Source organism: Podarcis melisellensis (genome assembly GCF_964234715.1).
Source record: "Podarcis melisellensis genome assembly, chromosome: 5".
Taxonomy (NCBI): Eukaryota; Metazoa; Chordata; class Lepidosauria; order Squamata; family Lacertidae; genus Podarcis; species Podarcis melisellensis.
The window spans coordinates 96,064,211-96,090,178 of NC_138537.1; the positions used below are offsets into that span (position 1 = coordinate 96,064,211).

At 43.0% G+C, this 25,968-nt stretch overlaps 1 protein-coding gene across 2 annotated transcripts in view; it reads left to right on the forward strand.

Annotated features, from left to right (window-relative positions):
• The window catches only part of SEMA3E (semaphorin 3E), a 168,130-nt gene that overhangs the window by 90,418 nt on the left and 51,744 nt on the right, over window positions 1-25,968 (forward strand). For both annotated transcript variants that reach the window (XM_081911731.1, XM_081911732.1), the window contains exons 3-4: window positions 10,392-10,451; window positions 12,666-12,785. In XM_081911731.1, the coding sequence (XP_081767857.1) occupies window positions 10,392-10,451; window positions 12,666-12,785 (180 nt within the window). The remainder of the gene's footprint in view (window positions 1-10,391; window positions 10,452-12,665; window positions 12,786-25,968) is intronic.

Below are 25,968 nucleotides of genomic sequence, written 5' to 3' on the forward strand. Positions count from 1 at the left end.
GCAATCTCTATAAGAAGTACCATCAGAAATCCTCCAGACAAGAATAGGGAAGATTTACTGTAAGGCAAGCTATTATTTCCGTCTGATTATGTCCACTGATAGCATACGGATCCTGGGTTGCAAGAGGATGCAAAGGCATTTAGAAAGTAATGTGTTTTTCAGCTATTAAGACCCAGTCTGTATCCTATGAAATGACACATTGAATATTTAATGTCTGTTTGCAGGAGGAATATTTATTCCGTTTGAACAGATTCTTCAGATTCATAACTATTGCTTCACTTCCTGCATAGCTCATTGTTTTGCCTGGAGGCTTCAGTGCAAGACAGCCAAATAAACAATAAGTATTTGTGAAACACTATGCAAAAAAAATGTGAAAGGAGGGAGATGTGTAGAGGAAAATAGTCTATATTATTATGTTGTCGAGAAGCAGCATTGCATGTCGAGGTCCCCAAGCCACCCGCAAATAACTCACAACGCACACTTAATTTTTGTTTAAGGTTTTTGGCATAATTTTGGCCACAACTTTATTTAAATACAAAAAAGAAAAAGGAAAAGGAAGATGAGCCAAAGCAGGAAGGCTCATCTATTGTACACTTACGTCAAGCTCACAACAGATCATTATTCTTATCAATTGCCGTATTTTTCTCTCTATAACACGCACCTGACCATAACACGCACATAGTTTTTAGAGGAGGAAAATCCGTAGGCATGCCACCTGTAACTACTGAAAGAATTAAGGGAATCTATTTGCAGGCTGCATGAGAAGGACAAAGAGCAGAAACAATGAACTGAAAGTCTGTGAATTCAAACAATGCACTGGAGCTCAACAGATAATAAATGGCAGGTAAAATCTCCATTCATGGACAGTGCAGTTGGAAATGCTGGGCTCAGGTAGATTTACACCCTAATCCTAACCTTGTTTGTGTCACATTAAGAGCTAAAACAGGTGAGCAGAAGCCCCTTATTGCGTGTCGAGGTCCCCAAGCCACCCCCCAAATAACTCACAATGCACACTTAATTTTTGTTTAAGGTTTTTGGCATAATTTTGGCCACAACTTTATTTAAATACAAAACCGTGAGTGGTTGTTTAGCCATTGGTTAAGACTATCTGTCCCCCCGCCTGGGGACATAACTGACTTCCGGGCACCACCGAAAGACAGTGCGGGGGAAAGCAAGTCGGGGAGAAATGGAGCTAAGTCACAGACCCTCAATTCTCATCCGCCTGCTCCCCGAAGGCTTGCCGGCCCTAGTCCCATTCCAGGGATTGGACGAAAAGATGGCAAGCCCCAGGATTCCTTTAACGGAATTCCCTTTCCGCAGCAACCATGGAGGGGCAGGCCCAGCCTATCCTAACCCCTCCTCCACCAATTTATAACCAATGCCTAACCACAACCTTACAAGTTGTGACGATTTGCTACGCAGTAGGCAAAAACCAAATGGCCCAGCCAATCAGCCAGATGGACAAAATTCCTACCAAGCCCCTGCCCCAATGGCAGACGACCCCATGACAGGCATAGCAAGGTCAATGCAACAACCCCTTACTCAGGGGCGGGTGGGCGGGTGATCCGTTGCACACAGCAAAGAGAAAGCTCCAGGCTGCATGCAGAGTATTTAAACATTTTACCCCTCCCACCAAAATTGCAACATAACTTTTACCCCAGCAACCCAGTGAACCAATCACTGCCCCAGGCCATCTTTAGAGACCCTGCCTGGTAACAGAGGGGTGGCTCAGCAGACCCCACCGCAACATGTGCTCTCCATGAAGGAGAACACGCCTTGCAAGTTTTAGTTTCCTTGGGATGAGAGACAACTGGAGTCTTACAGTATCTTAAAAAATGTTTTATTTACAAATGCACACATGAACCACAGTGGAAGCAAGCAGACCATTATCAGGTGTTTTTTTAACTTTGATTTTGCTTTAAACAGGTACATATAAATATAGACAACCAAAATTACAAAGGAAAATTCCTTAATAGTAATGAGAGAAAAAACTTTTAAAACTACAAAAAAAAATCAAAGTACATGACACAGAACATAAGCAACTAAGGAAAAGAAAAAAAGAAAAGAAAAAAGAAAAAAAGGAAAAAAAGAAAAAGGAAGATGAGCCAAAGCAGGAAGGCTCATCTATTGCACACTTCCGTCAAGCTCACAACATATCATTATTCTTATCAATTACCGTATTTTTCGCTCTATAACACGCACCTGACCATAACACGCACATATTTTTTAGAGGAGGAAAATCCGTAGGCATGCCACCTGTAACACGCACAGACATTTCCCCTTACTTTTTAGGAGGAAAAAAGTGAGTGTTATGGTGCAAAAAATACGGTATCTCTATCTGCATTCCAAAGGAATCCCTCATCTTGGTATCAGGGAACATTTCTCTATGCGGCATCATTCTAAACATAGGCAGATCTTTCTTGCTGAGCCCGTGTCCCCTAAATAATTATTTAAACATTAGCAGTTGATAGGGTGGGGCAGAGGTGTTGCATTCCTTATTCATCTCTTTTTAAATTTCTCTCCTGAGTTATCCAATGTGCAAAAGAAAGAAAATAGGTCATATTATGAATGAGTGATGTGTTGGACAGGCTCCGCAACAGACCTGAGACCTATAGCATAGGATAATCACAGAGCAGTTTACAGTATGTACATGAAATGTTTGCATGTAATAATTCTACCTTAATTCTCAGATTCCCACTAGGGGTTGTGTTCCGATTAACGAACGTATAGTTGATTGGTCATCTGCCTCTTAACTGAAATCTTGATTAAACCCGTCCAAATAGCTGCTTTTCAGTTTGCAGCAAATTCACCACAGCTGCCTTTTTGTGTGTCAAACAACTTGCAGTTTCATGAACAAAAACTATCACTTGTTATTGGAAGGAAATGCCATTTTTTATATTTTCTCTTTCATTCCCAATTACAGAAAGACAGAAGTACTAAGATTAAAAAATTAGGGCTGAGTTGGAGTCCTCCTAAAATGTTCCGTCCCAGTCTTCAGCAGAAAAATTGAATGGCATTTCTGTGACTATTTTCCAGGAAAATTTGGGAAGTGGGGCCCAGCTTATCCATTGTAATGTTTCTGCCATGATTTGTTTTCTTATTATTAAAGACAGAAGAGTGGGAACAATGGGTTGACTCCAACTAAATTACACACAGAGTATACCTATTGAAATTAATGGACCCAAGTAAATAATGGTCATTAATTCCAGTGTGTCTACTCTGAGTAGAAATAGTTTTGGATGTAACCCACAATTACAATCTGATATAGTGAGGAATAATAATGTATGAGAACAGGTAAATAATCCTGTCTACTTTCCCCCTCTAAAGACTAAAGTCAGCAAAACTAACAGAAATACTTTAATTACTGTAATGGTGCACAGTCTTAATAAATCTCTTTTTATCTTCAGTCCCATGAAAAGGGATTGTATTGGATTTGGTCAGATTGCTGTGCTGTGCTCTCCAAGAGTGGCTATGAACTGAGGTTTTATTTAATCGGCTTGGCTTCAACCTGATGGATGAGTCTGATTAACAAATATTTTTCAAAAACAGAAAGGAAACATGTTCATCACAGATGTGTTCGCTCCCTCATTAAACAATTGAATGATATCTTAGAAATTTCAGCAAGAAGGAATGGTTTAGGAATCTCCAAGGATGAAGCAATAAAAACTTGGGTGGATGTAAAATGCACTTGGATTTTTATGAGGCCATAACTTGAAAATAACTTAATTGGCAAAGAATGTAAGGTGGTCACTCTCTCTGGGCTCTTTACTTTATGGCTATTTCTTCGGGTCCCCAAAGGTCACTTGGTTCAAGAAACACATTTAAAATAAATTAAGTAGATTTTCTGTGTCGATTACAGCAAACTATGGCAAGTTCTTAAAGAAATGGGAGTGCCTGATCACCTCATCTGTCTCCTGAGAAATCTCTATGTGGGACAAGAAGCTACAGTTAGAACTGGATATGGAACAACTGACTGGTTCAAAATTGGGAAAGGAGTACGACAAGGCTGTATATTGTCTCCCTGCTTATTTAACTTATATGCAGAATTCATTATGCGAAAGGCTGGGCTAGATGAATCCCTAGCCGGAATTAAGATTGCCGGAAGAAATATCAACAACTTCAGATATGCAGATGACACAACATTGATGGCAGAAAGTGAGGAAGAATTAAAGAACCTATTATTAACCTATTAATGAGGGTGAAAGAGGAGAGCGCAAAATATGGGCTGAAGCTCAACATCAAAAAAACGAAGATCATGGCCACTGGGCCCATCACCTCCTGGCAAATAGAAGGGGAAGAAATGGAGGCAGTGAGAGATTTTACTTTCTTGGGCTCCATGATCACTGCAGATGGTGACAGCAGTCACGAAATTAAAAGACGCCTGCTCCTTGGGAGAAAGGCGATGGCAAACCTAGACAGCATCTTAAAAAGCAGAGACATCACCTTGCCAACAAAGGTCCATATAGTTAAAGCCATGGTTTTCCCAGTGGTGATGTATGGAAGTGAGAGCTGGACCATAAAGAAGGCTGATCGCCGAAGAATTGATGCTTTTGAATTATGGTGCTGGAGGAGACTCTTGAGAGTCCCATGGACTGCAAGAAGATCAAATGCATCCATTCTGAAGGAAATCAGCCCTGAGTGCTCACTGGAAGGACAGATCGTGAAGCTGAGGCTCCAATACTTTGGCCACCTCATGAGAAGAGAAGACTCCCTGGAAAAGACCCTGATGTTGGGAAAGATTGAGGGCACAAGGCAAAGGGGACGACAGAGGACGAGATGGTTGGACAGTATTCTCGAAGCTACAAACATGAGTCTGACCAAACTGCGGGAGGCAGTGGAAGACAGGAGTGCCTGGCGTGCTCTGGTCCATGGGGTCACGAAGAGTCGGACACGACTAAACAACAACAACAAAGTAGATTCGCACTTTGAGTTGCTTGTTTGTGTGTCCGGGTCCATGTGTGTGTTAAAAAAAACCACATGTACAAAAAAGTTCTACTATTAATCCCCATATTTCCCCCTCTCTATCATCTAAGGAGCTCAGGAAGATTCAGGAGCTATCACATTTAAGCTGGGTTGGACGACACTCCATTCACTTCACTGCTCAATCAGCTACCTACAATATGCCAAGCATTCCTTTCAAATAAGATTAGGGCTTCTTCTGAGGCTACAGAGAGGCTACAGAGAGGCTAGGATATGTCTCATTTGCATATCTGCTCTTTTTTTATGCTCAACTTGGTTACATTTATGTTATATTAAGTAAAGGTAAAGGGACCCCTGACAATTAGGTCCAGTCGTGACTGACTCTGGGGTTGCGGCGCTTATCTCGCTTTATTGGCCAAGGGAGCCAGCGTACAGCTTCCGGGTCATGTGGCCAGCATGACTAAGCCGCTTCTGGCGAACCAGAGCAGCGCACGGAAACGCCGTTTAGCTTCCCGCCGGAGCAGTACTTATTTATCTACTTGCACTTTGATGTGCTTTCGAACTGCTAGGTTGGCAGGAGCAGGGACCGAGCAACGGGAGCTCACCCCGTCACGGGGATTCGAACTGCCAACCTTCCGATCGGCAAGCCCATGAGGCTCAGTGGTTTAGACCACAGCGCCACCCACGTCCCTTCTTATATTAAGTACATATATCTGAAATGGGATATAGATATTTATCCTTTTTTTAAAAAAAAGTTTTGCATAGCTCACTTTCTCCATCTAGTCTCACATTTGTATATTGCACTTTTCAACACATTTAAACGCTTTATTTGCAGCTGTGTAGCTGAGTCCCAGATAACACACTGGAAAAAACTGCATCCCCAGTAGGTTTTTGTGGAAAATTGCAGTCAAATATAACTACCAAACTTAGGGCTAGTTAATTCATGAAGGGGTTAAGATCATAGAACTGTATTCCTAGACTCCCCTGAAAGGAAGTTAAGTTTCCTTCTATTTCACGATCTATCACCATGTAAGCTCATTGAGATAAGATGTGCCTGAGCTTGCTTACTACAAGATAGGACTTTTGTATCCCAATATTTCTGCCTGTGCTTTTGATGCTGCATGGAATAACATATGAATCTGATCTTTGGAGTTTGTAAGTAAAGCATGTAAACTTACTAATGGTGTGGTCTGTTCTTTGCAAAAGAGGTAGAGAGGGGAAGTGCTGAAAACAGACTAGAACAGGATATTGAAAAGGTCTAACAGCCTACTAATCCCATGCTTCACTGTGCTGCATTATTCAGTGATTTTAAACTCTGCTGGGGGCTCTCTTGCCGGGGAGTGTGTTTAGCCCCTCACTTTGGATCTAGGGATTCAGTCAATTATTTTATTAATTACCCCACATTTTCTTTTTGCACTGTACTATCTAATATATTCAAGAGCAGGACATGGAACCTGACTACATTTTCTTTTTTTAATCATTATTATTTATTTATTGAGATCTACTGTAAGACACACACAATACAATACGACACTATACAATACAATAACTTACTCTCCTAAACATAAAGCGTACCTACACAAAACTATACTATTCACTATTTGGTGAATAGTATCCTTGCTGCCATGGTCACATACATAAATATTGGTCTGACTGTTTTGTTTTGTTTTTTAATTTCTTCTGTCATGATCCCCAAAAGAAAGGCTTTTTTTCAAATGAAAATCTAAACATCTTTTTCAGTTTGTTATAAATATTATCCCAAAATCCTACTATCTCTTTGCACTCCCACCATATGTGTAAGAAGGTGCCTGCCCCGTTATTGCATCTCCAGCAAACATCACTACAGTTTTTATACATTTTGGCCAATCTGACTGGGGTCAGGTACCATCTATACTGCATCTTCATTACGTTCTCTCTTAAATCATAACATGCCTGACTACATTTTCTCATGTCATTGGTGCCAACACGCACCATGGCCACTCACTCCTCCCCAACACTATTCGCCATACTTTGTAGATACATCCACAATCTTTGTGCCAGGCAGGTAAGTGACCATATGATCTGCCTGCCCATCACACACCCAACTACATCCCTAACTTTCAAATTGCCCACTATCAAAATTCTCCCACCTCTAGAGGTCTGTCTTTGACCCAAGAGGATAACTGCTCATCCCCCAACTTGTGGGAATCATCCTTATCCAAGAACCCCATTTTCTATGACAGCAGGGGAAATGTCCCCCAAGGAGCAGGACACAGCTGTCCCATCCACAAAAGGCCTTGTCCACCAAATTCTCTGCAATTCTTAGCTACTCCAGGCCTCAGGGGAATGGAGCCATTCCCCAAGGGCCAGTGATTTATGGCACTGAATACAGATAATTATTCAATACGCTGGATAGCCACCACACCTCTGTCAGTAGTGTACACCTTAAAAAAAATAAGTGGGATAATTTTAGGTCACTCATTTCTAGTACTGATCTCCAGTGTATGGTCTAACATAGGCATAGGCAACCTCGGCCCTCCAGATGTTTTGGGACTACAATTCCCATCACCCCTGATCACTGGTCCTGTTAGCTAGGGATCATGGGAATTGTAATCCCAAAACATCTGTTGGGCCGAGGTTGCCTATGCCTGGTCTAACAGAAGACATGTTTCAAAGCTACTTCCTGCTATCGTTTCAGCTTCCCCCCTCCAGCATAAATTCCTTGCATGCTTTGTGTATTTCAAAGGTGAAATAAATGTGATGGATAAAGAAAAATTGCTCGTGTTGAAATTTACAAAATGCTTCAGACGCTGACTCATGGTCATGTCAGTTATTGAATAACTCTGTTTGAACAAAAAAAGTCACACACAAAGGCCAGCAAAATGTGTGCTAGTATAATATCATTCCAGCTCAAATGCTCTGGAGTAATCACTGAGCGATAGGAGTTGCCAGTTTGCCAAAAGGTTGTCATCTTGGCAAGCACCCAATACCAAGTTAAGGATGTAGTCATCATGAGGAATTCTCCAACAGTATATAATACCTAGGAAAATCACACATGGAGGGCTAAAGGCCACCATTTACAATCAATTAGTTTTTGGCTTTATGTACTGTGCAAACATAGCTTACATTATCTGTGTGGAAAATATTCAGCAATTAAACACTTGCAATCAAGGAGAGGCAATGCATTGTGCAAAGGCTATAAATCCACTCATGTGCTGTCTGTGCATATGTGCAAAAAGAATGTTGGCCAAGTTACTTTCTTCAGGTGAAAGATGGATTTAGTTGGCTCCATAACCTGCTGGTGAGAAGTTGCAAGTTTCCACGTTCTTGAACTTCATCCTGCTTTTCAAACATAAACTGTTTAAAACTCAGTCGGAAATAGATAATGGTTTGGATTTTGGCTGTCCATTGGGAATGCCCTGGCCCATACTGCCAAATGAGGAATGAATTGACTTATTGAACAATTGTATGGAGGCTAGATTATTTATCTGTTTATGTGTTTATTTACATGATATATTGATTCCCACCCCATCAAAAACCATTTTTGAGGAGGCTTAAAGGTAAGGTAAAGGTACCCCTGCCCGTACGGGCCAGTCTTGACAGACTCTGGGGTTGTGCGCCCATCTCACTTAAGAGGCCAGGGGCCAGCGCTGTCCGGAGACACTTCCGGGTCACGTGGCCAGCGTGACATCGCTGCTCTGGCGAGCCAGAGCTGCACACGGAAACGCCGTTTACCTTCCCGCTGGTAAGCGGTCCCTATTTATCTACTTGCACCCGGAGGTGCTTTCGAACTGCTAGGTTGGCAGGCGCTGGGACCGAGCAGCGGGAGCGCACCCCGCCGCAGGGATTCGAACCGCCGACCTTTCGATCAGCAAGTCCTAGGCGCTGAGGCTTTAACCCACAGCGCCACCTGTGTCCCTTGAGGAGGCTTACTTATCATAAAAACAATAAACAAAAAATACCAGCGGGCATGATAACATAACGCCCTCCCCCTCAAAAATTGAAGATGGAAGTTCTGTGTATTTTTATTTCTTTCCATCTATTCCTATTTCTTTTTTCTTCTTATCTTTCTCTGTTTCGTATCTCTTTTGTTACCTGCTCTTTTTCTGTTTTGCTTTGTTTTGGTTTTGATCTTTCTTTTGTCGCTGTTGCCCTCTACTCTGGGTTAAAGAGAGAACTGTGATGGACAGCTGGTGAAGGAGAGAAGGGGAGATCTCCCAGGAGAAGAGGCGGGGGGGCAGAGAAAGGGATGCTCCCAGATTAGAGCTGATAGGACTCACCTTTTTTTCTGTTTGGAACAAAAGTTAAGGTCCCAGGCCTCAGAGAGGTTAGGCTGGCCTCAACTAGAGCCAGGGCCTTCTCGGCTGCGGCTCCAATCTGGTGGAACGCTCTGTCACAAGAGACTAGGGCCCTGCGGGACCTGACATCTTTCCGCAGGGGCTGCAAGACAGAGTTGTTCCACCAGGCCTTTGGTCAGGGTGCAGCCTGACTCCCTCCTCTGGCAACCTGCACAGAGTTTTGCTTAATCGGTTGCTATCAATTTGATTTTAATTAATTTTTATAATGAAATATTTTTAGAATGTGTGATTATTTGACTGTTTGATTATTTGATTGTTGTTAGCCACCCTGAGCCCGGCTTCGGCTGGGGAGGGCAGGATATAAATAAAATTTATTATTATTATTATTATTATTATTATTATTATTATTAACCTGTGAGAGAAGACCTTTCCTTTCTCCTCCTCCTTTTTTTGCTTTTTTAAAATTATTTTTGGGCTTAGATTAGTTTGTTTTTTATTGCATTTTGAAAAATCTTAATAATTTTTTAAAGCCTCATTTTGCCTATTGCGTAGGCCAACCCATCCAAAATCTTTTCTGCCTCAAGTATCCACGAACTTCTGTAAATATCTGAATTCGTACTGCCTATCACATAACTTCAGTTTCTTCTGATAAATTTTCACTTTCATTCTGCTCAGTCAACAACAGATGCTGCTCCATACAAGGAAAGATGAGCAAGAGGCTGGATTAGTATAAACTGAGAATTATAGCTTCATTTTACCATCACTGCATAAGTTCCCAGGGCTCACAGGACAATTCTATACCTCCCTGCTGGTTTCAGATACCAATCCTGCTACAGCAAACAACATTGCCAGACTCTTATATATACTATCCTTTTGCACTCTTTCACCCTTGTCTGATGTTCCTAACCCTTCTTTTAGACTTTCTTAGCCTCTTTTGGATTCTTATGGATTTTTATGTATATATTCTGTTTTAACTCCTTTTAGTTTTGTTTTGTTTTTTTTTTAAAAAAAAACATTTTAAAAAAAGATTTTAAATGATTGTACCCCTCCCTCCTTATGCTGGTCTACGACTATAATAAAGATTTGTTGTTGTTGTTGTTGTTGTTGTTGTTGTTGTTGAGGCTGCTCCATACAAGGAAAGGTGAGAATTACAGCTCCTTTATCCAGATTATTAAATAACTCATTTTATTACAGATTCATTGGCCTACTACATCCCTGCAGGTGGAGGAATGCACAATCAAAGGAAGATATGCTGTATGTATTAACTGGATTATTCCTATTTACTGAAGGGAGGGGAGTACTGTATCAGAGCCGGGGACCCCTTTCTCCCACATGCACAGGACCCCCATTTTACATGGCACTCAAACAGGGTTGAAGATGTTTGCCTCCTTTGGCATCCGCTCATGAACATGAGGGCACAGCCCCCAGTTGCAGACCCTCCAAGTGCCCCTATTTTCCAGGGATGTCCCTGATTTAGAGAAGCCGTTCCTGTTTCTGAATGTCCCGCTTTTCCGAAGGACGTCCCTATCTTCATTGGAGAAATGTTGGAGGGTATGGAGTTATCTGACCCCTGAGCTGCCTGAAGGCAATCCTGAATAGGGAAGGGTTTCTTAAAATGTTTTATTATGTTTTTATGTATGTTGGAAGCCACTGGGCAACCCAGTAAGATGTGTGGGGTATAAATAGTAATATTATCATTATGGAATGGGATGTCCTTATTTTCATCGGAGAAATGTTGGAGGGGGGAGGGAGAGAGAGCGCTTGACCCTGCCTTCATTCTGGCTCTTATATGTTATTCCTTTCCTTCGAGATCATAGAAATGAGGCTTAAGCCCTGAACTGACCACCTTAGAATCATAGAATCATAGAGTTGGGAGAGACCACAAGGGCCATCGAGTCCAACCCCCTGCCAAGCAGGAAACACCATCAGAGCACTCCTGACATATGGTTGTCAAGCCTCTGCTTAAAGACCTCCAAAGAAGGAGACTCCACCACACTCCTTGGCAGCAAATTCCACTGTCGAACAGCTCTTAGAGCAGGAGAGGCACACAGGTGTATTCCTGTTATCCACATGTTATAAAAAAAGCTGACCAGCTGCAACATAGGCCACATTGTTCTAGCAGCCGTGGTGGGTACAAGAGATAAGCAGCCAGCACCTCACCCGGGACAGCTCTTTGATACCTGGTGTAACAGCTGATCAGATCACAGATCAGCCCAACAGCATATTCCATAAAGGTTATAGCACTGACTGAGGGAGTCTCTAGGTGTATGTAAAGAGTTCTTCTGTTATTTTAATGTGACATTGAGGCCCATCTGAACTTAACAGTTCAGAAGGCTGCACATGAAACCATCTTTAAGGTTATAGTTTTCAAGAGCGTAAGATGTTACCATGGTTAGGTTATAAAAATATTAAATACTGAAGTCACTTTCTCTCTGCCATTTAAAATAACTTCTTCTTTTGACTTCCTAAGCTTTTTATCTCATATCTGTTTCAGAAAAATAATAATTTAAATCATTCCTGAAACATCCCCTTCAAAATTCTTTCAGAATGCATAACTCAAAACATGTTGATTTTGATGCACCTTGCTTATAACAGTCCTGAGCAATAGAACATTTAGCAGACGTTTTCGCGCTTTTCTAAATCACTTGTTTAGTAGTGATTTAGCACTACTGCATCCTTTGATAGCAGGCCTGGACAACTTGTGAGCTGTCAAGCCAAACATAGCTCAGCTTTGAGGACTCTCCCACCAGGACTTGGTTTTGGATTCTGCTTGGAACTGCAAAACCTAGAGGTAGTCAGATACCTGGCCGGCCACAACACCTTTGCAAAGAAAAATGAGACCCCTTACAGTAGGTTAGAAAGGGGGATTTTTGCAACGGCGTCTTGTCCTATTTAAGAGTTGCTAGGCCTCCAGGTTTGGCCTGATGTTTGGGGGGTTTAGGCTGTGATCTTATACACAGTTATCTTCTAGAAGTAAGCCCCAAAGGGACATGCTTTTGAGTAGGACTGAGTATAGTCATGTGTTGTCACCTTCGTTCTCGGAGTTTCCAAGAAGCAGTATATAATATTAGCATTAGAATACGGAAAGAAGGCCTAGGCCCCTTTTCTGCTTGGCTGGTTGAAAGGAATGTGATTTCTTACTATTAGTTTTTCTCTCACATCCATCAGACTCTGCCTCTGATGCACCAGATGTTCTTCCCTGCCTCCATCACCTCCCAATTTGGCTGCCCCCCTCCTCTCACAGGCTCCTCTTCCGGATTCCCTGAGTCTGAGGCTCCAGAGTCCTGCCAACTCACCCTTCTCCTCTGTGGAAAGGGAACTTCCATTTAGATTTGGAAAGCACATCCGTATGCCAGATGGATAGAGGAAATTTGTTCAAAGTGCAGTCTTCATGATGTCACCTCAAGAGACAGAAGGATTGCTTTTAAACGAGGCCTACTTAATTGCAGTTCTTATCTCTCCTCTTAGGAAGAGTGCGCAAATTACATCCGTGCCCTGCACCGATTCAACCGAACACACCTGCTGGCCTGTGGGACAGGAGCTTTTGATCCCGTCTGTGCCTTTATCCGAGTTGGCCATCAGTCAGAGGTAAGAAATACCCTGTACAATTAGCCCAAAGAAGTCCTCTGTGAGTATGGGAGTGGGGAAACTTTGTATAGTCTTCCTTCAGGTCTCTGTGGCTGCTGTCTTGGGACTGAAGGTCCCCACACCAGCTGCATGGATTCTTTATCGGCTCTCAGAAAACACCCTTTCCCCGAAGGCTGCAGAACCACAGATGGTGAGCTAGACAGGAGCTTCAGAGCCACTGCTGATGGGCCTAGCTAGTTGTAGATGAAGCTGCTTAGAAGGAGAGGAAGACAAGGCCATGAGCCTTGAAAGGCCTACAGCTCCTAAGCTCCCAGCTTCATTGAATTGCTTCATTGACGAAGCCTTTGGGGAAAGTGATACATACTATGACAGCCAACGTGGTACCAAAGAGAGATGGGACCATTATTACTCAGGAGACCTGCAGTCTGGTCAGAATGCGTCTGTGGAGAAGGAAAGCTAGTTGTGAAGACCAAGACAGCCAGACCTATTGGCTCTCTAAGCTGCCATTCTAATTCCAGAGCCAAGTGTGATGGTCACAAGACCACCATGATTCTTACATGAGTGTGATTAGTTGTGTTGTATCATTCATACTCTCCCAATAAGAAAATAGAAAAGGGTATAATGTTCAGAAAGCAGCATTAGATTTGATTTAATGTATTTTTATTGCATGAACTTTCAGCTGGAGCAGAGAGAGCCTACCAGCTTAGGGGTAAACATCAACTGACATCCCTAAAGACACAGCAAAGAAGCTTAGAAAAGATATGCAGTTACAAAGACTGTCCTTTCCATTTACAGTTTTTATCCAAACATATCAGAATGTTTGCCAGAATAGTTTGCATTTTATTATAAACTATCAATCAAAGAGTGTGTACATATAAATTCTAGCCATAATTCCCAACAGAAAAAAGCATTGCTGAATGATTTCCTAGGGAAAGATTTGGATGGATTGAATAGGATCTGCTGTTTCCTAGGATATTGAAAATCTCCTCCTAATTGCTTGGAGCAGAATTCGTGAGCGATATTTACATTGGTGTAAAAATACTGTATACAAATCACATATATTTTTCATCAAATGTTACACTTGTTTTGAAAGTGTGGTTTCAGTCAGAGACATTACTATAGGAATGACATCCATGTTTATGCATGCTCAGTCTGAGTAAATGTTCTCGCTATAGCAGTAATATACCTTGCATTCTCAATTTAAGGCCTGCCAGTTGGAGCTGTTACCTTAGTCTTGTTTGTCAAACAGGCTATAGGGAAGCAAAAACCTCTGAAGACCATACATGTCAATGGATATACTATTGGTTTTGTGAAGGAATGTTCACAATCACCCTAGTACAGCAATGCACTTTGTATATTTGTATTCTTAGGCTGCATTTTTTGTTTTGCTGATATCAGCGTATATGGTCTTTGTTGTTGCTTCAAGATACATCTATCAAGAGCCAAGAGCCTAGATACGTAGCTAAATAGTCCCTCTTCCTCCAACCCTGTTCAGATGAACTATATACCGGTAGATAATAAAAAATAACCAGAATCTGCCTCCCCACCACCCACCCATTTCAAACCAGCCATTGTGTGTGTAGGTCCCCAAGCCACCCCTCAAAATAATTCACACATCACACATAATTTTAGTTTAAGGTTTTTTGGGCACTATTTTTGCCTCAACTTTATTAAAATACAAAATCTGTGAGTGGTTGTTTAGACATTGGTTATGACTATCTGTCCCCATGCCTGGGACAGAACTGATATTCCGAGCTCCGATCGGAAGCCAGTAGAAGGGAAAGTCAATGTTGGGGATCAGTTGAGCTGAGCGTCAATCCCTCACCGCTCACCCAACCAGCTCCCCAAGGCTTTCCGGCCCTGGTCCCATGACAGGGATTGGACAAAATCGTGGCAAGCCCCAGGATTCCTTTAACGGAATTCCCTTCAGCGCCATTGGAGGGGCAGGCACAGCCTATCCTGACCCCTCCACCACCAGCTTTTTATAACCAATGCCTAACCGCAACCTTACAAGTTGTGACAAATTGCTAAGTAGTAGGCAAAAACCAAGTGGCACCAGCCAATCAGCCAAATGGCAAAATTCCTACTAGGCCCCTGCACCAAGGCAGGCGACCCCATGACAGGCAAAGCAAGGTCAACACAGGGCAGGCAGGTGGGCGGGTGATCCGATGCACTCTGCAAAAGAGAAAGCAAAACCCAGAGTGCCCCGGTATTTAAAGACTATGGTCCCACCCACCAATTTGCTACATGCAATTTGCCACAGCAACCTGGTCAGCCAATCGATGCACCAGTCAATAGCCATTAACCTGCCTGGCAACACAGGGCTGGCCTGGCGGCCCACACCACAACACGCACTCTCATTTAATCGAGAACACGCTTTGCACACACACCCCTTTTCTTGGATTGCCATTTGTTAAATAAGTTCCCACCCACATAGAGCTATTTTACAATCTATCTAAAAATGTTAGTTGTTATGTTAGTGTGCTACCTGTTCACTTCATCATTTTTGTTAGTTTACGTGGAAATTGTTCGATTTGGTTGTGCACTTTTTGATGATTTTATTGTTTATGACTACTTTTTATGTTTGCAAATATGCAATCTCTTATATGTTGTAAGCCGCCTGAGCATGGTTTTAACTTTGGAAAGGTTGCAACGAAACAAAACGTCAGATTGATTAATTAGTGTTTTTTTGTTTTTAATTATTTGTAGTCACTCTACTTCTATGATATTGTGAGTTGCCTTGGGTGGGTTACGTCCCCTAGAGGCAGCCTATAAATGATTTTAGAAATAAATAATGCTTCCAGTTGAAAAGGCTGCCAATGGTTTGTTCCGCTTCAGCATTGACTAAATGCTCTGTAATTAATTACTCAGTGAATTCTTGCAGGCCTGTTTCTCATTCTTGGTTCTGTTAGCTGTTTTGTGAGCTTCCATGTATTTCCTCATCAATCAATCAATTAAAATGAAAAATGCATAAAATGAGGAGGGATGTAGCTAAGAGGCTGAGCTCAGAATCGGGAAGACAGCAGTTCAAATTTCACCTCCTCCACAAACTCATGAACTCAGACACACAGCCTCATTCCCCAGTACAGTGGTACCTCAGGTTACATACGCTTCAGGTTACAGACTCCGCTAACCCAGAAATAGTGCTTCGGGTTAAGAACTTTGCTTCGGGATGAGAACAGTAATTGTGCTCCGGCGGCGCGGCAGCAACAGGAGGCCCCATTAGCTAAAGTGGTGCTTCAGGTTAAGAAAGCGTGTTCTCCTTCATGGAGAGCACGTGTTGCGGTGGGGTCTGCTGAGCCACCCCTCTGTTACCAGGCAGGGTCTCTAAAGATGGCCTGGGGCAGTGATTGGTTCACTGGGTTGCTGGGGTAAAAGTTACGTTGCAATTTTGGTGGGAGGGGTAAAATGTTTAAATACTCTGCAGGCAGCCTGGAGCTTTCTCTTTGCTGCGTGCAACGGATCACCCGCCCACCCGCCCTTGAGTAAGGGGTTGTTGCATTGACCTTGCTATGCCTGTCATGGGGTCGTCTGCTGTTGGGGCAGGGGCTTGGTAGGAATTTTGTCCATCTGGCTAATTGGCTGGGCCATTTGGTTTTTGCCTACTGCGTAGCAAATCATCACAACTTGTAAGGTTGCGGTTAGGCATTGGTTATAAATTGGTGGAGGAGGGGTTAGGATAGGCTGGGCCTGCCCCTCCATGGTTGCTGCGGAAAGGGAATTCCGTTAAAGGAATCCTGGGGCTTGCCATCTTTTCGTCCAATCCCTGGAATGGGACTAGGGCCGGCAAGCCTTCGGGGAGCATGCGGATGAGAATTGAGGGTCTGTGACTCAGCTCCATTTCTCCCCGACTTGCTTTCCCCCGCACTGTCTTTCGGTGGTGCCCGGAAGTCAGTTCTGTCCTCAGGCGGGGGGACAGATAGTCTTAACCAATGCCTAAACAACCACTCACGGTTTTGTATTTAAATAAAGTTGTGGCCAAAATTATGCCAAAAACCTTAAACAAAAATTAAGTGTGCATTATGAGTTATTTGGGGGGTGGCTTGGGGACCTCGACACGCAATAAGGGGCTTCTGCTCACCTGTTTTAGCTCTTAATGTGACACAAACAAGGTTAGGATTAGGGTGTAAATCTACCTGAGCCCAGCATTTCCAACTGCACTGTCCATGAATGGAGATTTTACCTGCCATTTATTATCTGTTGAGCTCCAGTGCATTGTTTGAATTCACAGACTTTCAGTTCATTGTTTCTGCTCTTTGTCCTTCTCATGCAGCCTGCAAATAGATTCCCTTAATTCTTTCAGTAGTTATAGGCACCCAGGAAAAGCGCTACACCTATCACAAGGGAACTGGGATATAAACTTGTACAGCTGTCACAGGATCTAAATGTGACCTATGGAATGTCCCTGGACATGCATGTATTGGTGTTGTGTTTTTTTTATTTTTTAAAAAAAACACCAGGCATTTAAAACTGACAGGTTGAAATGCTTTTTATTAATTGTCTCCATAACCAAAATTTATGTTGTGGCTCCCCGCTCCGCACATCTGACAAGTAAAGGAAATGTGGATAAATGGATATTGTTATATTAATAAGACATCTGTTATATAGGATTAGTGATATTAGTCAACCGTGAGGCCATGTGACAAAAGTATTGAAAAATGTGTTTCACCTCATGGTAAGTTATAAAACGCTTGCGTGAATCCACCAGCTGAAAGAAAAGGAGAGCCGTTTCCAAGTCCTGTGGCACCTTCAAAGATGAACAAATGTTCTGGGGCGTGAGCTTATATGAGGCAGACTTCACCCAAGGCATGAAGTATTTACCTAAATTGGTGTAATGAGAAAAGGGTTGTTGTTGTTTTTTAACTGATGAGGTAAAGTGGTTAAATAATACAGAATAATGACACTCCCCGCATTAACTGTGGCGCGGCTTTTGCGTGGTCGCGCACAGTCCCCCGCCCCCCGGAGACTACTAGACCTCCGGCAAGGTAGCTGGCTCCGCTGCCCCCCGAGTTGGATACCTATAGGTTCCCACCTAGCCTCGTCAATTAGCCAATCCTGGCGGGGGGGGGCATTGCCAAGGGAGTTGGCCAGGAAGAGTTAGGACTGCCCACACTCACAATAGAGGGTGTAACTTACCTGTTGGTCCTCAGTCGGCTCCTGAACTTCCCCCACCCTGCCCTCCTTCAGTTTATGCCTTCTTTTGCAGTTCAACCTTCTTCTTTACAGCTATGCAGGTGGTGCTGCGGTCCTAGATGGTCCCCGTTGAGGGACCAGGAAGGAATTCCCCTGCATTGGCAGGTTTCGCCTTCCCTGTAGCAAAACATCACAACTTTGGTGGATTGTAGGCCTTGGGTGGAATCCTTTAGTCTATCTTCCCTCGATTGGGGGGGCATGCAGTGGTGACCCATGCCCCCCCCTGTGGCGGCGAACCCAGGGTTACTCGTTAAAGGGGTTGCTTTGAGGGGAGGCCAATGGGTTGTCAGTGCTCTCCCCTATGACGCGGCGAAATGGGGGGGGCGGGCTCTCTGCTTGAACAGACATTCTCCAGAGTCAGCCCAATCCCCACACACTTTGGATAACCCTGATGTTCCCCAGATTTCCGGCTGGGAACTGGGAGGGATAAATGCCCAATGCCTAAACCAAGGTCTTCCTACATCTGAGAATTTAATAAAGTTGTGGCCAATTTTAATCCCATAACACGTTGTCAGGTGTCATTATTCCTCCCAGGGGTCGCCTGGGGTTTGGGGGGTCTCCGCCTGTCCTTGCAAAACAAAGTAGTACAAGATTTAGTGAGTGACCAGCAGCCACTGGTAAAGAGCAGATTAGGAAGTTCTGTGGTTGAAGGGAACACCTAAAGAAGGGCTATTGCATTCATTCATTTCCCACTCCCAGGATTCTGAAGTCCATGTGGCAGAGCTGAATTTGACCCAGGTCAAGTTCATGGGGCATAATCTGTTAGTAGTGAACTCCAATTCCACGGCTTCATAAATGCAAATTGAACCAAATTTCTCTCCTTATTCCTACCCTGTGCTTGATTTGCTTTTTCTGACAATGGAGACTGAGGCCCTTTTGACAAAGGCTGTATTATCAAACAGGCTAATGAGGCTCAGACCTTTGGTGCATGGTTTTCATAATAGGGTACTGTTTGGGGCAGCAATGCTCCCCATTACCTCAAAATTCTGTGTGTTTTGATTTGTAGTTTTTAAGTGGTCCACCAAGATCCCTAGCAATGTAAGTGATCTGTGGAGAAGAAAGCCTGAGAAACTTCTACTGCAGGGCAGTTTCGTAAGACATACTTAAATCTTGTGTCAGGGACTGGACTGAAGAGGTGAAGGAATGGTGGAGGTCGCCCCCCCCCCCCGCCACCTTCCCCTGTAGCTCCCTGAGAAAAGGAAGGCATTCTCAAATTACAGCAGGGCTTTAAGGAAGAGAGGCTCAGAGAGAGGCAAACAACAAAGTTATGAGGTGTTAGGAGAAGGAGGAGGGGAGGCAGAGCAGTTAGCTGACACGTCACTTGGCAGCATAACCACCACCAAAACGCGCATTCGTTAGGAGTGCAAGAACGAAGAGCACAAAGACCATTGACCACAGACTGACACCGTAGAGGCAGGTGTTGTTGCTAGAAGGGAGAGGGAAGGAGCTCAGTGTGAGCAACGCCATCATCAGGAAATGGCTGGATTCTTTGTCTTTCACCGTGATGACTGAATAAAATCATAAGTAAGAACTTTCTTGTTTCCTCCCTGCTTCTTGGTGCCATTGGGGGAGGAAGCGAATTCCTCACGCCTCGTTTTATAATTTTGAGTTACCTTTGTAACAATGTCACAATGGCCCACATTACCCAAAGCAAAGTTTTCATCCTCTTAGCTCAGGGGTGCAGAACCCTTCAGATATTGCCAAACTACAAATCCCATCGTGCCCAGCAAACATGGCCCGTGGCTGGGGATGATGTGAGTTGTGGTTCATTGAGACACCCCAATCTTAGCTATGTTATAACCATCACTTTCTAGTGTGAGAGAGCCCAGATCCATCTTTACCACATTGTAATCAGCTGCCAGTAATAAAACTGCCTCATCTTCAATGAGTAGATAAATGCCTGCCGGCTCATTTGACGGAAGAGTCATATATTAAGGCTTTGTTTTAACAATTTTGGTATGTAGAGACCATAGCAATCACTGCTGTGCAAATGAGGAGCTGTTAATTATGGACATTTATCTTTTAATGTGCAATTGGGTTTTTTTACTTATAAATTGCCGTTTTTGCATTCTGGTATATGAAATAATAAGTAATTAAACTTATTTCTTTATTTTAAAATATTTATAGGCTAACTTTATGATTGAAACTGGGGGGGGGGGGTGTACCTCTACACCCAAAAATCAATGAAATGTTTTGGTTGACTGCATGGGTCTGCTGTGTGTGCCCTGTTCCCTCTTTGCAGGCAAGATGTGTGATTTGATTAAGAGACTTTTGAGAGTGAGAAAACTGTAGCAATAAGTAAAGAAAATGAGGACTATTGACTCAGCTGGCTCTTTAAAACTAGAGTAGTTGACCTTTGTAATGAAGGCACTTATTAATACTTCTTGAGCAAACTACTGCAGAGAAAGTCAGGTCTCATTGTTTTGAAGGAGTCTTTGTATGAGACATAGGATGTGTGGATGGCTGGAGAAGGCATGGCTTTGTCTTGTTATACACTTCTCTGTGCACATCCTGCCAGTGTGAAATGAGAACTGGGGGTAAAAATGCACTATTGGTTTTTTAGAAGAGTCTCGTCACAGCCTTTCCTGGTTCCATATGACCCACTGCCTGTTCTTTCCCTCAGGTGGTCACGCCAGATGTGTGAAATCACTCAGCCTTTAGGTACATCGTCCAAAGAGCTTTTTTTTTAAAGAAATATTTATTAAAGTTTTACAAAAACAAAAACAAGAATACAAAAATACATGAAAAAAGAAAAGAAAAAGAAAAATACAACATACAAAAGACAAAAAAGAAAATTAAAAACAAATTAAAAACAAATCCGTTTTTCATAACTTTAAACTCATTTGCTTGTTTCTTTGACCTCCTCACACCTCCCCTTCTTGTATTCCCATTTACATAATCAAATCAGCAAATCCTTACCCTCTTTCATTTATCTTAACTCTATTCTTAAACATATTATAACTCTATATTTCCATCCATTATCGATTCATTTTTGCATATTCTTAATAGCTTTGTTGCTAATATCACTTATTTTCAATCCAACATCATTTTAACATTCATTAATTTTACAGTGTTTCTGCAAATAGTCTTTAAATTTCTTCCACTCTTCTTCCACCGACTCTTCTCCCTGGTCTCGGATTCTGCCAGTCATTTCCGCCAGTTCCATATAGTCCATCACCTTCATCTGCCATTCTTCCCGGGTGGGTAGATCTTGTGTCTTCCAATACTTTGCAATAAGTATTCTTGCTGCTGTTGTAGCATACATAAAGAAAGTTCTATCCTTCTTTGGCACCAATTGGCCGACTATGCCCAGGAGAAAGGCCTCTGGTTTCTTCAGAAAGGTATATTTAAATACCTTTTTCATTTCATTATAGATCATCTCCCAGAAAGCCTTAATCTTTCATCCAAAGAGCATTTAGACCTTTATCTAACTACGCCAAAAACCAGAAGAAGCAGAGTGGGCTTATAGTTTGTGGTCCACACTTAACCCCAGCTTGTCGTGAGGAGGGGGGATAAGATTTAGGTTCATGCATTTTCTTTGTGCTCTACTCTTGTGCAGAGCACAAGTAGAAAGGGACCTGAAGTCTATGTATATACATCTGCACGTGTGATTCAAGCACCGGGGGAGGGGCGGTGTGCAAGCTTTGCACAAGGGAAGCCTCCCTGCATGTGGATTGTTTTGAGTTCCATTGTAAGCCCAGAGCCACGTGATGTGATGCTCTGTAAGAGGTCACATTGTGGTTGTTAATCACCCTCTCTGTTCCTCAGTACTCTTGATGTAAGATTGTCCTCATCAGCAATAAATTATTTTCTGCCTGATGACACCTACATTCTGTGGCCTCACTGATTCATAAGAGAGCCAAAGGAACAATGGGCAAGTTTCAACGCAACCTCAGAATTCAAATTTTCATATTGTATAAGGGTCAGACTATTTGTCTGGCATAGTGTCATCTACTCTGTCTGGTAGAAGCTCTTACGATTACCTACTTCCAGAACCTTATCAGCAAGAGCCGCCAGAGACTGAACCTGGAACAGTCAGCATGCAAAGTCCTTTCGCTGAGCATGTGCTCTGCTGCTGTTCTTGATCATCAGGACCTCAAATCCATTCTGGGATTAACTGCATGGTGTTACAGCACAGAGATCTGATGCTTCTGTCAAAATGAAAAGATAAATAATGTACTCCAAATTTAACCGAATACTTAAGTGGATCCGTGCTGTTATGGTCCCTGCCTTCTTCCTGAATTGGGCAAAGGTAAATTAAAATTTCATTTTGAATTGGTGGCTGATGCATAATCCATCAGTCTGACCTAAATGTCACTGCATATCATTGTCACGGTGCTACCTTATCATTATAGGCTCTGTGTCTTCTAATAGCTGAGATAATTTTCTTCCCTTTGTGGCAGAGCATGCAAAAGATACTGGGTTCAGTCCCTGGCAAATTCAGGGAGGACTAATCAGAGGAACCCCACTGCTGCCTTCATGTCTCTGTGTTTCAAACATAGGCATTAGGGTGGAGAGGGGTTTCTGGCCCACAAGTCATATTCAGCTCATATGGTATGCGAGCTGTTCCTCAAATACCATGCCCACCTGCCCCACACTTTACCTATATGATGGTGTGGGTCATCTGTTGATGTGGCAACATGGGACACAGGTGGCGCTGTGGTCTAAACCATGGAGCCTCTTGGGCTTGCTGATCGGAAGGTCGGCGGTTCAAATCCCCATGACTGGGTGAGCTCCTGTTGCTCTGTCCCAGCTCCTGCCAACCTAGCAGTTCAAAAGGACACCAAAAAGCGCAAGTAGATAAATAGGTACCACTGTGATGGGAAGGTAAATGGTGTTTCCGTGCGCTCTGGCACTCGTCATGGTCCTCCATGTGCCAGTAGCGGTTTAGTCAAGCTGGCCACATGACCCAGAAAACTGTCTGTGGACAAACACCAGCTCCCTCAGCCTGGAAGTGAGATGAGTGCCGCAATCCCATAGTCACCTTTGACTGGACTTAAGCATCCAGGGGTCTTTTACCTTTACCTGGCGTGACAACACATGGCTTGCTGGAGCAAGGCATGCATCTACTGCCAATCATCTGATGGGTGGTGGAAGCATGTCTTCAACCATGGGCATGAAGCTGTTTGCACTGAAACCATACTAAAATGGAGGCATTTAGGGGTTTTCACAATAACTCCTGTTAACAGTGTCTGCTGGATGAAGGCTAGCCCAGAGCAGCAAGAAGTCCTGCTACATCTTTGCATCAGGTGACTGTGAATGACAAATCACACCCACTGCATAGATTCTACCCCAGGGCAGGCTGATTGACAAGAAGTGTGGGCAAGGCAAGAATGTGTGCAAAGATACTTTGGATTTTGCCTGTTTAATTGATTTGCTTTATTTGCAGCGCAATCCTAAACTTGCCCACTCAGAAGTCTATTGCATTCATTGGGATTCCTCCCAGATTTAGGATGGCAGCCCTTTTCCTCGTGGCATATTGGTACAGGAGTGCAGTTTACAAATTACTGTTCTTGCAAGGCCACTTCATGCAGAACCATGTTAACTGCATGAAATCATGCCATAATTTCAAAGCTTCCTAAATGAGTTCACATAAACAGTGGATTGAAGGGCAGAGCGCAGCAAGCAAACAATTTCAATAGTAACTAGCGCTGCATATTTGATTATATAACTGGATTTGCTTGATAAACAGCCCTAATTGGTGGCTTTCTGGATGGTTGGCTTCTTGACCAGACAATGACATACTCAGGCGCACATAAGCAGTGTGTCTGGCACAATACGCTCAGGGTAAGAATTTGTCACACTCTTCATCTAGTGAAGAGCTGACTCCTGTTTAATCAGCAAAACCAGATGTTCTGCCTCCCTAAGCCCCTGCACGTTGGGCCGCGGAGATGAGGTCATAAGGAAATGGATCCAGGAGAAATAATTGCACTGAGCTGCCTTGGTTTGGATTGCAATATGATAGGTCAAAAAAGATAGCTTCGAATAACAAAAATAAATATTTGTACAATCACGGCTCTCAAGTGAATCAATGAGGTTTAGGTGGGTTACATTCACGACAGGCCATTAGGAAAGAATGTGGAGAAATATCATAAGCAAACCTTCATCATTCCCACCTAAATTGATGTCCTTTACAACAAGGGTTGGTTCCCTAGGCTTTGCCTACATTCAGAATCACCGTGTTCCGTGTGTTTCTTCTACAGCCCATTCTTAAAATGGTTCGCTCACAAAGCCTGGGATTTGCTTCATAGTGAAGCCCTGCTAACCCTGAACTGTTGCTACCTGACAACCAAGTGTACTTGGAAGAAGCTCTGAACTCCTGCACAGAGTGCTTGAGCCTCTGAGGAGAAGGCAGGATAAAACAACCAAATAAGAAAATGGCTCCATTGGTAGGGCCTGCTTCAAACGTTTGGCAGCAGCTCAATTCAAGAGTGATTGTGACATGTGTAGGCACCGTTATAGCCTGATCCCAACTGTGTTGACTCAGAAATAAGACCCACTGGGATCGTTGGGAGTTATTTCCTGGTAATTCTGCATAGGGCACAAACCATGAGGCAGCTGTCCACGTTCTTCCACATTTGCAAGTCCTTTGAATGGAGTCATTTCTCTGAACACATTGCTGATGAGATGGGATGGAACGCTTTTGTTCCTTTGAATTCTGCAGTGCAGAAGGTTCCAAGTGGACAAAGCACTGATAGGAGAGTTGCTCAAAGTTGAAAAATGGAAATAAGCCTTCAGAAGGAAAGCTTCCTGTGCCCAGGCCCCTTGCTCATTTTCATGTACGTCCCCTGGGCCTGACTACTCATTTATTGAATGTCTGTGATCCTCCACTCCTTAAAGACAAACAGTGCTCTCCCCACATTCACTTCTCTTTGTCAAGATGCATGGAAGTTCTGCGGGACAAATGAATATTTGTTGACCGACAAATATTTTTTCTAGATTCATTAACATGGCACTTGGAGCTTCAGGTTAATGATGATGTCTTAAAAAAAAAAAAGCAGTCTGAACTTGACATCTTCAAGTGATCCTTCATATTTTTCCAATGACTGACAAATTGCTGCAAATGTGAGAAAATAAGTAAATAAGTTGATTTTGGACCTGTCTTCAGGTTTCATTCTGCTAGCTCCATCTGACAATTAATCTTTCAGACTCCTGCTGATATTCATGAGCTGACTGTGCTGTAAAGTACTAGGCAACCGGAATAAACACTAAATAATCTGTATTTAATAATATTTGAGAATTGTTCCGGAAGTATCCCAAATTAATTAATGGTTTTTATCAAGAGACTCTTCACTTCTCCTTTTTCCCCATCTCAAAAAGGTCATCCCCCTAGGTGTGCCATCTTTTCATTCTCCTTATTTTCACTCAGTCATTCATGTAGAATGCTAATTACATCTTAAATATTCATAGGCTTGAAAAATTGCTATACTTTCCATTAGTTTTTTTTGGGGGGGGGGTTCTTTTTGTTCTTCTGATAAGCTCTACAATTTCTGGTAACCAAATCTTGCTTTCCTTTTTTTGCTTTCCTGCTGTACTAAGCAAGGGTTTTGCACCTTCCATGAAACTGCAGGTGGCAAGTTTTTATTTCCAAAACACAGGCAATCTGGGTGGGGTCGTACTGAATCCCACCAAGTCAGGGGTTGAGCCTGGAAGAATCTCTAAGCTCATGCTTGCAGATTCTAGCAGGACAGAATCTGGGAGGGTAGAAGCTGGTGGATTATGTTAGAAGTCTGGCCTGGTGGAACCTGACAGAAGCAGGGAACAAACTAGCTTTTAAGTTTCTATTCCGCAAAGCTTATGCTGCAATACATTGTTTAATCTTTACGGTGCTACATGAGTCTTCATTGTTTTCATTTGCAATGTATGGTTTAGTTAGGCAGAGTGCATTTTGAACTGTGGTATCTTCACAAAGTGGTGATGGAACACAGGATGGGGGAGCTCCTGGTGTTCATCAAAAGCAAGAAAAATAGGTCTTACAGCAAGGGTGGGA